Genomic DNA, 13744 nt, shown 5'->3' with positions numbered 1-13744 from the left:
AGTCTGGGGGGGGGGGGGGGGGGCGTAACCACAATAATGGAAAAAAACCCAACACCCCACAACCCTTCTTTTGCCCAGTCCTTCATCCCATCCTTACTGTTGAGCATCTCTGAAGATGCACTGAAAGAAACAGTATTTTTATCACAACTCTTAGATCCCCTATATTGCCTTTTCATCTATAAGTGATAGGCCCAGAGTGATATCATTTTCAAAGGCATAATATTCTGTTTGCCTCCTTATCCCTTTCCGCCAGGAAACTTTTCTTGGGGATCTGATTATTTTCACCACACCAAGACACTATTCCTCTCTGGGACTAAGTCTGTCGACATCTCTCATTAAACAACCTTTTGAAACCAATATTACTTGCTCTCCTTTTGCATCCTTTGATGAAAGTAGCTGCAGTGGTTATTAATTCTGCTCTAAGTATTGCAGCAATGCAAGTCCTAATAGCCAAATCCCACAGTCATCTTCTGAAACAAACTCATTCCAGGTATACTCAAATCCCGTCTTAAAACTTACCTTCACATTCCATTTATGTCAGGAAAAAAAAATCAATAACTTCTTTCCCTCTCCTCACTGCCTCCCCCCCCACCCCACCCCAAAATTCCATACAATAACTTCTTCTACTGGTTGGGTTTCAAACATTCTTTATCTATGGAATGATGTCTCACCTCCTCATTTAAACACTGAAATTTATCAAACTATCATCTGCGTACAGCTATTCTTACTGTCAAGCTGTTGCACTGGACAGCACAATGCATCAAATCTGTTACAGGTAAAACCACACACATAAGCTGGTTCTAAACATGACAAAAATTTTAGAAGATTGATTTTCCAGTGACTTTGAGGGAGGATTTGGACCATCTAAGAAATTATTCAGTCTAAAAGAAAGATATTGCTAGTAGCCACCTGCAGCATTAAGGTGCATACAGACGATGCTGAGGAAAAAAGGGTTGCTTACTAGTAATGGCAAATTTCATGTTAAGTTATTGGTACGCATATTCACAATCTGCTCACATTTGGAATTTGCAGCTGTGAGGAAATCAGATTAGAAGATGCTCTCTACTTAATTTATCACCCACACTTAAAAATAACAATGTCCTCTAAAGTTATTAGTAGAAATAGTAAATTTCTATTTTAAATGGCAATGTATATGCATACCCATAGCATAGAACTGTGTAAATTCAGACAATATATCTCAAAGAATCTCCAGGTACTGAAGTAATTTTTTCGTTAAGATTAGGGAATGTTTTATAACATTCTTTTATACTTCACTGTTCTGGGCTCTGTGAACAGACATGTATGGTTTCAAGACAACACCAACAAAATATACTGCTGACATCTGAGCAGTGATCTATTAAAAAGAAAGAGTCACCTTTATCATAAGCATATAAGCAATCATATTATGCAGCAGTGTAGCCAACAAGCGGTCTTCATCATCCTCCAAACGCTTTCGATCATGTTCTCCCAGGGAAAGGTACCTGCAAGAAGAGCTAGATCTGAGGCAGACTCACAGGCATTGTTCATCCAATTCGTTAAAGCACTGGCAAAAGACAGAGCACTATTTGTAAAGTGTAGGGCAAATAAAACCTCCAAAACCACTAAGCCAAATGGGCATTTTCCAGGAAAACACTATGATCACTAATTAAAAATTTCCATTAATTATCAACTAGTTGAAGTAAATAACATCTGCTCAGTGGGAAAGTTCTCAGTGGTCTGCTGGGCTTACCCATTTCCTCTTTTCTGCAGTCACAGCTCCATGACAATTACAACTGCCAGAAGAACAAGTGACTCTGTACAAGAGCTACCTGCCTTTAGAGCTTAAATGCAGCTGAAAGGCAGAAGTAAACTGATGAAGGAAACACAGGCACTCTCTTTTTCCAATAAGGTAAGTAGATTGTGGAAAAAGAAACAGTTTTCAAACTAGCACCCCATAAACTAGTTCTTATTTTGGCTACCAGATCCCATGTTACATGATAGCATGGGTGTAGGTGGTACAGTGGTAGACAGAGCAGAGAATGATCAGATATTAACAGAGCTGAAGCGAGGGGGAAACCACAAAACAAGCAGGTAGTAAAGAGTGAGATCTTGGAAGTAGTCTAGCTTTAAGCGACCACACAGATATTTCTAGAGAGTGGTTCCCTTGTGGGTTTTTTGTTTGTTTCTTTTAACTACAAACTCTAAAGTAGAAACACCTATAAGTTACTTTGCGTTTTGAGAAGGCTCAAGATGCAGTTTCTGAAGACATTTAATTCTTTCACTTTATGTCAACAAACTGATATCTTCCTTTATTCCAATATATAGTCATCTTGCCACAGAAACCTCTTGCTTTACTACTAATCTAGTCTATTCCACCTATTCATACTGTGATTATGCTTATATTATCCATTTCTCTAGAAATATCACCTCTCCACAAGAGTTAAAAGATACATGTCACAACTGAAGATAGTATTTCAGTATCAGGAGATACTGGCCAGCACAGAGACAAAAGGCTCACTTTCGAACAGTCAAGTATAGTAACAAGGTTTACAAAGTGACAATAGCATGTTCAGCAGAATTAAAAAAAATTTTTTTTTTAACTATTTCAGCCCAAGGTGAAACAATGAGGAGGAAAGAGGTCTGCTAAAGAACTTTACCTGTCAATCATCTCCTGAGGTCCCTGGTCCATCCCCATTCCTTCTCTCTCTAACATCACAGCATCCAAAAAAGCATCTTCCCAGAACTGCATCTGGTCCCACAAGGTTGAACGCTCTTTGCCTATGCAACGTATACAAAAATTAAGCATTTATTCCATTTACTCCAGTCAAATACTTTAGTTCCTGATCCTTCCCACTCCTTGAAAATACCATAAGCCAACACACAATTAATCCATATTAAAAAAAAAAAAAAAGTTACTTTTAAACCACAAGCAATATCACAACTGAAGGAAAGTGTGAAAGAGAAGAAGAGACACATCTCTCATTCTAATTCAGGGCATAATCTTTTCAAACCCTTACACAGAAGTACCTCTCATCTCTATTCTTTAAGGAGTATATCTTCTTCCATATACTTTTAACACTGCCCGAAAGACAGAAATATCTTACACAAACACAGATCACGGCAAACACACAGAGAAGTGGAAAGATTATTACTCATAGAGAAGGTTTCCATTGCAGCATCCTCTAACTGGTCCCAGACAGATCCTTTATCCCTACCTGCACCATTCCAAGCAGGTAGCAATGATAAATGGAAAGGATGAAAAACACAGGAAAAGAGAGCTCTTAATTAACAGCAAGTCCAGATGAAATACATTTCAAAAAAGCCAATATACTCTTAATTCAAGGATACACTTGAAGGCCATTAGTATTCTGAGTTTAGTAGCCCTCTGTTCAATAACTTAAACTGAAGGATCTTTTTTCAAAATCAGTAATACATTTTAGCCTTTCATGCATAGCTAAGTAAGTTCCTTCTCCCCTTCTTCCAACAGCTTAAAGAATTCACGTTCAAGAGCAGCAAGAGACTTAGACAAACTACATTTTATGCAAACTACACCACTCACACCCATCTCCTTTTATTCCATCTCCCCTTATTCAACCTCCCCGGCAAATCTTTGGCTTTACTCTGAATGGCCTGATGCGGCCTCCTACCAGTATGGACAACAGTAAGTGGTTAAAAACAGTCTCTGGGAATGTAAAAATTCCTGTCTGCTCCAGACATGACTCCACCTAACTTCAGTCTAAAAGATCCCCTCCCCACAAAAAAAAATAGTTTACCCAGAAGTCCTTCATAGAGATAGACACGTTGGTTCCCATCCTCTGGACCTCTCCCTGGAGTACCACCTTTGCTATCCTTCACACTCTGCTTCAGGTTGTGAGACTTCGCCTGAAAATAATACAAGGAGCTGTCAGACAATTTAACTCTGCACCCTGCAGGGCTGTTTCTTGCAGTCCACTGTTGTGCTTAACAGATGCAGTTTGCAATCTATACTTCATAGACGCTTCTCCCACAAATGTTCACAAAACTAATAAATTATTCTGTTCAAAGAGCAAGGTAATACACTTAAAAGTCCAGAGTCTGACAAAGGAAAAACAAAGAGAGACAGATAGAGAAATCAAAATGCGGAGGAAGCAAAATGCTTCCCTGAAGGAAAACTGATACAAAACAAGAAAAAGCTAAACCTCTTCTGTCATCTCCCATATTTCAAGCTTATGCAGTAAGTTTGCCCAAATTTTAATAGCAAATCTTTCCCACTGTTTAGGAAATAGCTGAGTATCACTGTCATTGTGCAGATTGTGAGGAATAAAGGAAGAAATATGCAGCTTGCTCAGGACTACACAGAAAATGGATATTCACAAACAGAATAAGATTACCCAAGCTGTATTTCACATTCAGACTTTACAGGTTTCATTTACCATTCAAAAAGGTATGAAATTAAGCAAATGATTACATATCATCATGTCTGAAGAACTGTGCGCTCAGACTACCAGCCAGCAGGAACTGAGATAAAACTGGCCCATCTATTTCTCTCCCACCAGCTAAATTATGGTGCAATACTTGACATTCACCATACATCATATATACCCATTATCTTTGTTCTGTTGCAAGGGTTCTTAAAATTCCATTTAATTTCATTAATCAAGTAGAAAAAAATAAGTGTTTAAAAAAAAGTCTAGCTCTTTAGTAACTGAGAAGACACCCTCTTGCAGCTAAATAAGCAGACATGTTTACATCATTTTCATGCTTTTAGAAGAAATCTGCAATGAAGCACAATGATTTGTTTGTTGCTTAAAATTAGAAGTAGAAGCCCTGTAAATGCTTTTACAGTCTTATGAGGATTATTAAATAATGAACACAGTGAGACCAAATCTTAAGGCATTGCAAGTTGTTTTCATATCTGGCTGACAGCTTGACTTAGCCAAATCAAGCACATAATTATTTCCTTTGTAAGATGTAGGTTAGAGGTTATACCTGATAATCAAGGACTTTAAAAAAAAAAAAAAAAGAACAAGAAGTGCTCTCAGATCATTTGAATTTTACTGCATACAGATCTTCCAACTAGGAAAATATATTTAAAAGTTATGATTACACTTCAAATAGGATTAAAGTAATGATTTAAAGAAACAGAATAACTGATAAACCTACAATGGGTCATCACTTTCCTGTATCAAACAGCTGCTTCTAAGAAACAGGAAATCTGTTCCTCTTAGGTAAGGTTGAACAATGCCCATTGATGTTGTTTTGCCTCTGAAGGGCAATTACATGTCCATTTGGTTGAGAGAAATATTGAATGGGGGGGAATTAAATATTGCTAGAGCCTGTAACATGCTGCGAGATGTGAATCCACTATTCTCACAGAACCATGTATTGCACAGGAAATGAAAAAAGGTACATGGATCCATACAAAATTACATCTTTAATATTTTAATATTGTAAGTCATTGCTGATTAACCCTTAGAACAGAATCAGAGATCCTCTTCCACACATGCACACACATTGAAATGATTACTATACAAGATTTAATTAAAAAAAAAAAAGGAAAAAAGAAAAATAAAAAAGTGAAGTCTGCAATGCCCTTACAAAGATAGAGCTAGTAGCAGAGTTTGTCTCAATTTCACTGTCTGACACAGTGCCTCTGGATCCTGTCAAATTGCCACCATTTTCCACACTCGGGCCATCACCAGCATTGCTACTCAAGTCACTGTCTGCTCCTAATGTCTCTCCAGAACTGTTACTAACCTGTGGAGAAAAATAAAGAAGTTACCTTCAAAAGACAAAGACACGGTGGAGAGAAAAGTTGTAAAATGTTTCTTCTTAAGGCACAAAATACGAAGCTGTACAAATGAAGGCCACATTTGCCTTTTCTCCTTCAGTAACATTATCTTTTAATCAAATCCTACTCTGCAGAAAAAGAAAGACTCAAAAAGCCCTTCAGAAAAATCACAAAACTGTTTAGGTTGGAAAGGATCTGTCAAGATTACCTATAGACAAGCCCCCCTGTTCAAGCAGGGTCAGCTAGAGTACGTTGCTGAGGACCATGTCCAGTCAGGTTTTTAAAATCTCCACAGACGGAGAATCCACAGATTTCCTGTGCTTGAATTTTTGTGTTGACTGCCTCTGGTCCTACCAGTGGGTACTACTGAGAAGAGTCTGGCTCCCTTGCCTTCATTCCCTCTCATCAGGTATTTATACCCATTGATAAGATCCCCCCAAGCCTTCTCTTCTCCAGGCTGAAGAGCCCCAGCTCTCTCAGCCTCTCCTCTCATGAAAGATGCTCCAGTCCCTTAATTGTCTTTGTGGCCCTGAGCTGGACTCACTCCAGTAAGGCCTTATCTTTCTTGTACTGGAGAGCCCAGAACTGGACATAATACTCTAGATGCAGCCTCACCGGTGCTGAGTAAAGTGGAAGGATCACCTTGCTCGACCTGCTGACGCTTTTCCTAATACAGCCCAGAATACCATTGGCCTTTTCTGCCACAAGGGTGCATTGCTGGCTCACGGTCAGCTTGTTGTCCACCAGGAACCCAACGTTCTTCCCAGCAAAGCTGCTTTCTAGCTGGTCAGCCCCCAGTGTGTACTGGTGCCTGGGGTTATTCCTCCCTAGATGTAGAACTTGGAATTTTTGCCTTGTTGAACTTCATAGATTCCTCTCTGCCCAGTTCTCCAGCCTGTTGAGGCCCCTCTGAATGGTGGCACAATCATCTTGTGTGTCAGTCACTCCTCCCAGTTTTATATCATCTGTGAACTTGCCCTGTACCATCATTCAGGTCATCAGTGAAGATGCTGAACAGTACTGGCCCCAGTACTGACCCCAGGGGTACACCACTAGTAACTTGTCTCCGGCTGGACTTTGTGCCACTGATCACAACCCTCCGGGCTATTGTTCAGCCAGTTTTCAGTCCACCTCACTGTCCACTTACCTAACCCATACTCTGTCAGCTTGTCTATGTTACAGGAGACAGTGTCATAAGCTTTACAGAAGTTGAGGTAAACAACAGCTGCTGCTCTCCCCTCATCCACCAAGCTAGCCATCTCATTGTGGAAGGCTATCATGTTGGGTTAACCATGCCTGCCCCTTTGTAAATCCATGATGACTAGTCCCATTCACCTTCTTGTCCTTCATGTGTTTGGAAACATTTTCTAGGAAGACTTTCTCCATCACCTTTCCCAAGGACAGAGGTGAGGCTGGCCAGCCTGTAGCTCCCCAGATCTTTCTTGTTGCCCTTCTTGAAGATAAAAGTAGTATTGGCTGTCTTCTAGTCTTCAGGAACCTCTCCTAATCACCATGACTGTTCAGAGACAATCAAGAGTGGCCTCACAATGTCATCAGCCAGCTCCCTCAGCACTTGTGGCTGCAGCCCCTCAGGAACCATGGGTTTACATATATCCAAGTTTGTTGAAGTGCTCCCTAGCCTGGTCATCCTCCACCAAGGGTAAGTCTTTCTCATTCCAGACTTTTCCTCTGGTTTCAGGGTCCTGGGATTCCTGAAGGCCAGTTTTACTGGTAAAGACTGAGGCAAAAAATGCCCCAAGTACCTCAATCTCTTCTACCTGTCACCAGTTCCCCTGCCGCATTCAGCAGCAGGCCCACGTTTTCCCTAGTCCTTTCACTTGCTGCTTATGTACTTGTAGAATCCTTTTTCCTGTTTCCATTCACACTCCTTGCCAGATTCAACTCTAGGTCCATATTGGCTTTCCTAACCCTATCCCTGCAAGATAAGACAGCAAATGTTTACTCCTCCTGGGTCACCTGCCCCTGCTTCCACCTCTTGTATACTTCCTTTTTATGTCTGAGTTCAGTTAGGACCTCTTTGCTTATCCATGCAGGCCTCCTACTGCCTTTGCTTTATTTCCTACTTGTTGGGATAGACCCTTCTGGAGCTTGGAGGAAGACATACCTGAATATCAAATAGCTCTTCTAGATCCCTCTTCTATCTGGGGCAGTATCCCATAGAATACAATTACTGGGTCCATTAGAGAAAGATAATCAGAGTATTATTCTTGTTACAGGCTGGGAAAAGATCATGGAAAGCCAGATATTCACAGGTATGCAGCAGTTTAGAGAAAAGAAAAACTAACAACAACAATAAAAAGCAAAGTTCCTTGGGTTTTATCCCTGGAATACGCCATATGAGATAACATGTGGTAGGGAGAAGGCTAATTTTTTTTTACTGAATGCATTCCTGCTACTTTTTCCCTCTAGGCCCTATAGTTGATCGGAAAGCAAGCAGACATTTTGATAAGATTCAAGTCCTTTAAGGTAATACCTCAGAAAGTTTGTTCTTGTTTTTAATGCATCAAGCAATCTGCCTTTTTTGCTCTCAGGTTACATTTTTAAATTTCTATTCTTTATAGATGGTTTATACACAACTAAGGCATATTTATCAAATTATTGCAATCCACCAGTTCCATAAATACACCAATATGTAGGAATATGTAACAGCAACGAGCACCATATATGAAGGATGCAATCTGCTAATAGAGCACTATGTATGTTCTGTCAGACACACGTGCTTGCCACCCACTTGGACACTCTGGAGAGAGAACTCATAGACATACATTATGCATGTGTGACAGTATGGAGCCATACCACACAAAATGTAGGCACAAAATGCCCTCCCCCACTTCAGCAAGCCGTGAATCACATCAAGATTTCACTTTGGGCATATCCTACCACTGTGCTAACTTCAGAATCCTGGCTTGTACTTCGGACCATAACTGCTGGTCCTCCACTGGGAATAGAGTCGAAATCACTCTTCTGCAATCCAAACATATAAAGGACAGGAAGAAAAGTCACATTAGTTTTTATCATAAGGAGAGAACATCATTTCCCGACCCTTTGGGGTCTTGAATCACATGCCTTACGCTTCCTTAGTTTATTTAGCCAGCCAAATACAAACTACTGCCTGCATGTCAAAAAGATCACGGGGTCATACAATTGAGAAGTTCGCAAACATCAGTCTCCTACAGGAAGGGGAGAAGAAATTTTACTGAATGAGCCTTTCAAGTATGCTCCAAGCCTAGAAGTCTTCCCACAATTAAGTAGTGAATAGCAGAATAGCAAGCATAGGAGCCACTGACCTGAGAACCTGAGGCCAAACTGAGGCCACTGTCTGCACTGATTTGGGATTTTTTCTCATCCGTTTCTCCCAAATCAAAGTGTTTCACACCTTCTGGCCCTGAACAAAGGAAAAAGTATATCATTACTGTACCAAGAAAAAACAGCATGGCAGAAAGCAGATGACAGACTGAAAGCAGGAACAGTACCAAGAAAACAAATTTGCTTTCTCATTCCTTTGATTTTTTTTTTTTATTCCTTGGTACTGTAAACAACAAGGCCAGCAGGACACATCTGCCATTCTTCAAACGTTAGTTTGAATTTCAAATACTCCAAAGTCATAGTCCAGGAGTGACTACCACTAAACAGTACCTTTGTTAGCCATTCAAGAGAGAAAAGAGGACAGACAAAGGTCAAGTAGCTTTCAGTTACAATAACACATGCAGACCAGTTGCCATTCAACTCTAGGAAGCCACTTCCTTTATTCTTGGTAAAATAAAATAAACCTATTTACTTAAAGTCAGAATCCTTTTTTGAACAGTTAATTTGCTCGAAGTCTTGGACTGAGTTTGTTTGGTTGCCCGCAGCAACTGTCTAGGCAAAAAATCAGGCATTGGGCAACAAGAACATAAACAGCAACAACTGGTGTTACACCAGTAAGAATTTCAACGAAGAAGCTTGTATCATGCTGTACTTCGCAACATCCCCCAATTACATTAACAAATGGCTCTCCAGAGTTGGCAATCACGTAGGTCAGTAGTGAAAGAGGGAATCAGCAAGCTTTAAGTCATGCATTCATTAATCCGCCAATCCAAAAACAAAAAAGGGGAAAAGAAGATAAGGAACTTTATGTTCAATTTCCCATGCAGTTCTAGAATCATATAATCTGTTGTCCTCTGATGGGATGGCAGAAGGAAAAGAGAATGATGGAGAGGTAGAGCCTGAAAAGAAATCTGGATAAGCACTGAACGAGATAAATAACGAGGCAAGAAAAGAATGTGTTATAGACTGTACACAGAATGTCACTACTCTCAGAAAGGGGAAGAGACTGAATGCAACACTTCTGCCATATCCATATCTGCCAACTATTCAGTAACAGGAAGACATGATCAGCAGCTGGAATATTTGTATTATGTACCCATGACTATATCCAGTATGTAAGCAAACAATGACACTATTCTCTTAGAACCACTGATCACAATAACCTGGGAATTATGAACATGTTTGTATTATATGTAATATTAGAGAGGGTAAGACAGCGAAAAGGAAAGAAAAAGGGAAGGGAGGAGAGAGAGAGAAGGATAATATACAAAGATTTGTGGGAGTGAGTTTGAGATGGTATGTAAACTCATGAACAGCAAAGCCATAAGCGGGCTGTGCAGACCATACTAGCTTACTACTCGACCACCAATTCTCCATGTGAAGGGTTTTACAGAAAGTGTTCTTGATTTGTTATAGCATTCTGCCTAAAACCATATGCCTTAGTTACCATAAATGAAATCATCCAAGATTCTGAAAAAGTATAAACAAAAATTACAAAAATAAAAATAACTAAAAATATCCTTTCTAAGAATTTGGAATCTTATTTTCCACTGAAATATACATTGCTCGCTTCTAGAGGTCTATTTCCACTCCTTCAAATGGCCACCATTTCTAGTTCTGAATAATGATGCAGCAAAATGTTTTATATCTCATTACTACAGCAAGAATACTAAACTTCAGCTGTGTGTACTTTAAGCAGTTTAAGAGTTCCCTGTCCCAACACATAATTCAGATATATTTCTGGCAATTTGACTTTTAAAGCAAGTGAAACTGACTGAAGCAGTTCAGGTATTTGACAGCTTTGGGCAGTACTGGTAACTGAGTTTGAGGAGCACAACAACCACAATCACATTGTTGTCACTATCAATTTACAGGCACTTACAAACCTCCCCTTCCCTTCTTTATGGAGTTGTATGTCTAATACACATAAAACACTAAAACCTCAATTTATCCCTCCCAATGTAGGCTCCTACCTGAAAGGCCTAGTTTGGGAGAGTAGGTGTGTTCATGTGCTATGTGTGTCTTACACACACTCCTACCTCAGCAGAAAGCAATTCAGATCTTACAGCAGAGGTGCCCCATTTGCCCCATTCTCTCTGAACTAACTCCAGATGCTCACTTGTGCTTAACTGAAGTATTTAACTGAGGACCCTAAAACTAATGTAGCAAATCCAGGCCTAGTCAGAATGTCAGGAATTTTCACCCTTAGCTATTAATCCTTCCCAACCTTCAGCCTTTAAAAGGGCATCAGCTCTGCAAAGTACAAACTACGCTTATGGTTAGGAAACACCTACCACATCATGGTTATTATAAACTAGCTATTGTCCTTACATCATGTGTTCCTATTTACAACAGTGATAACCAAAAGAGCAAAACCTTGTACTACACCTGCAGATAATATATATTCAATATTTTATTCAGTATCATATTTCAATAGATGTTAAGATTTGTGTAGATTTAGACTACTATTTAGACTCTGCAACAGCCTCCGACTATTTCATCACTCCTCCTTTAACATGGGATATAAAAACCAAAATCAAGTTGATTCCATATTATGAGGCTATTCTCTAACAGCCATCACTAAATACAATTCTTCACATACACCTTCTCTCTCCCCCTCAAAAGTATGTCTTGTTGCAGACTGACTGTGGTCATAAACTGTTCATAGTTGATGCCAGGTAACAAAATCTGCCATTCCACGGCTTGAAAGAACAGAGAATTCTTCATTCCAGTAACATTCAATCAATCAACCAATATATTCATATCAAAGACTTGTTAAGTCTTAAAACTGGTCTTTAACTTTTAATAAAGGAGATGGAATATCTTAAAATCCTTCCACATATGTCTGATACGGTGAGGATGCAGAATATCTGCTTCCCCTTCTTTGAAGAAGGCAACATTCAGGGGAGGAAAAAAGAAAGGGGGGGGGGAAAAAAAAAAGAAAAAAAAAAGAAAAGACATTTGAACACAGTTTCCCCAGGACAAACTGATCTGTTTGGCCTCCTCAATTATGCAGGCTTTCTTGATAGACCTTTGTTCTTGTGGTATAAAAACCGTATGCCATAGATGCAAGCTCACCCTGCACCTGGGGAGTTGGCAGTTATGGGGAGGCTGGAGGAGTCAGTTTCTACGTTTTTTAATTTCCTTACTCGTTTTTTCCAAAGATTTTTGCTTTTTCACTTCCTGGTGCTTGTTCCACAATTCTACCCAAGATGCATTGAAAGCAGGAGAGAAAGAGAAAGAGTCAGCGGCTGGTCAGACAGGTGAAAATGGGGAAAAAAATTTGAAACAAAAAACCCACTCCTTCATCTCAAAAAAAAAAAAAAAAAAGGCAAAAAAAAAGCGCAGAAATTTACAACAACTACTGACCGAAGGGTTAATTAACACCATTTTACAAGAAATCAATGTTAGGAATCGAGCACTGCATCATCTCTCATCTATAGAGAATTCAAACGTTTGAGATGACTTCATACAGTGAACCAACTAAGGAAAAATAGCTATTATGAACACATATAATGCAATTAATCACCTTCCCTGAGAAAGCCCTTTAAGACTGTCAGATACTTATTCCTCCAAAATGTAGGCATCACAGAAGCTCTAATTAACAGAAACATTTTAATGTCTCTAGTTTATATCATTGAAAGGAAAAGGCAGAAAAACCAGCAGCAGCAATTCCAAGAAAATTAAAACTGTAGGTTAACACAACATTTAACGAATATTATATCTTAAAAATTATCACAAAGTTTACAAGTACAAGTTACTTTTGACTTGAGAGCATTCTCAATAAATGCTTGGCTCTGCCTATCAACCAGTCCTACATGCAAAAGTTGAACTTCTCTGCACCCACTTGTTCCTATCAGGGTATAAAGAATGGAAAATAGGGAAGAAGAAAAATGAGCAAGATGCTTAATGCCAACTTCCAAAATTCAAAATAGGTCACACCACTCCAATCAAGTCAAGCAATTCCATAAGAAGATACAATGCAGAGAAAAGGAAAAAAGTCTGAAGTCTGCACGTACTCTTTTGATTTGAAGCTTAGCCCTGAGACGAAATAGTGATGAGGCACTTGCACTTTTCTATCACTCACATTCCTCAACCCTCTGAAATGCAGTCATCTTTTCTGCTCAGAAACATCAGATCATTCCAGGTGCTGGCCTGTTGGCCAAAGGAAACATCACAAGGTGACATGCTGAACTGACTGAATGCTGGGCACTGTCCTTTCTCACTAGCACCGTTAAAGCTGGGAATGCTACAGAGGAAGATACTCTTAGAAAAGCAGAAAAGGCAAAGGGAAGGAAAAAGAAGTACAATGTTCTTCTGCTGTTCCTCAAGGAAACTTGCTGAGCAACTAAAAGGTCACTTGAAGTGTGTCAGAAACCCATCCCACCCTGCAAATGGCAGAAATTAGGGCAAGACAGGCTCTAAAAAAGTTCTATTTAGCAAAATGTCTACTGAAAAAAAAAAAATAAAAAAAGGATAGTATTACGATTGTGGAAGAAGGCTCCACAGTATTATCATTAAAACGTATCAGGAGCAAGGTAAATGTAGCAAGGGAGAAAAAGCTCAAAAGACAGTTGCTAGCCAACTGATTTCTGTATCTGCTTCATGATTGATGGATGTTCCTTCAACTTTTGTAAGTACACAGATGGATAGGATAAAATTGCTTAT

The 13744-nt window shown here is 39.4% G+C and overlaps 1 protein-coding gene across 3 annotated transcripts in view; it reads right to left on the bottom strand.

The window, feature by feature from the left end:
• MADD (MAP-kinase activating death domain) overlaps nt 1–13744 on the bottom strand; it is a 71604-nt gene that overhangs the window by 19481 nt on the left and 38379 nt on the right. For 2 of the 3 annotated variants that reach the window (XM_010580144.1, XM_010580143.1), the window contains exons 21-27: nt 9058–9155; nt 8651–8734; nt 5557–5715; nt 3753–3861; nt 3132–3194; nt 2637–2757; nt 1376–1481 (exon numbers count right to left, since the gene is read on the bottom strand). In XM_010580144.1, the coding sequence (XP_010578446.1) occupies nt 1376–1481; nt 2637–2757; nt 3132–3194; nt 3753–3861; nt 5557–5715; nt 8651–8734; nt 9058–9155 (740 nt within the window). The remainder of the gene's footprint in view (nt 1–1375; nt 1482–2636; nt 2758–3131; nt 3195–3752; nt 3862–5556; nt 5716–8650; nt 8735–9057; nt 9156–13744) is intronic. The other variant, XM_010580145.1, reaches the window with a different exon arrangement.

Source organism: Haliaeetus leucocephalus, unplaced genomic scaffold, assembly GCF_000737465.1.
Source record: "Haliaeetus leucocephalus isolate CR32 unplaced genomic scaffold, Haliaeetus_leucocephalus-4.0 Scaffold696, whole genome shotgun sequence".
Taxonomy (NCBI): Eukaryota; Metazoa; Chordata; class Aves; order Accipitriformes; family Accipitridae; genus Haliaeetus; species Haliaeetus leucocephalus.
Note: the sequence above shows the minus strand (reverse complement) of the source record. Positions and strands in the feature narration are given on the sequence as shown.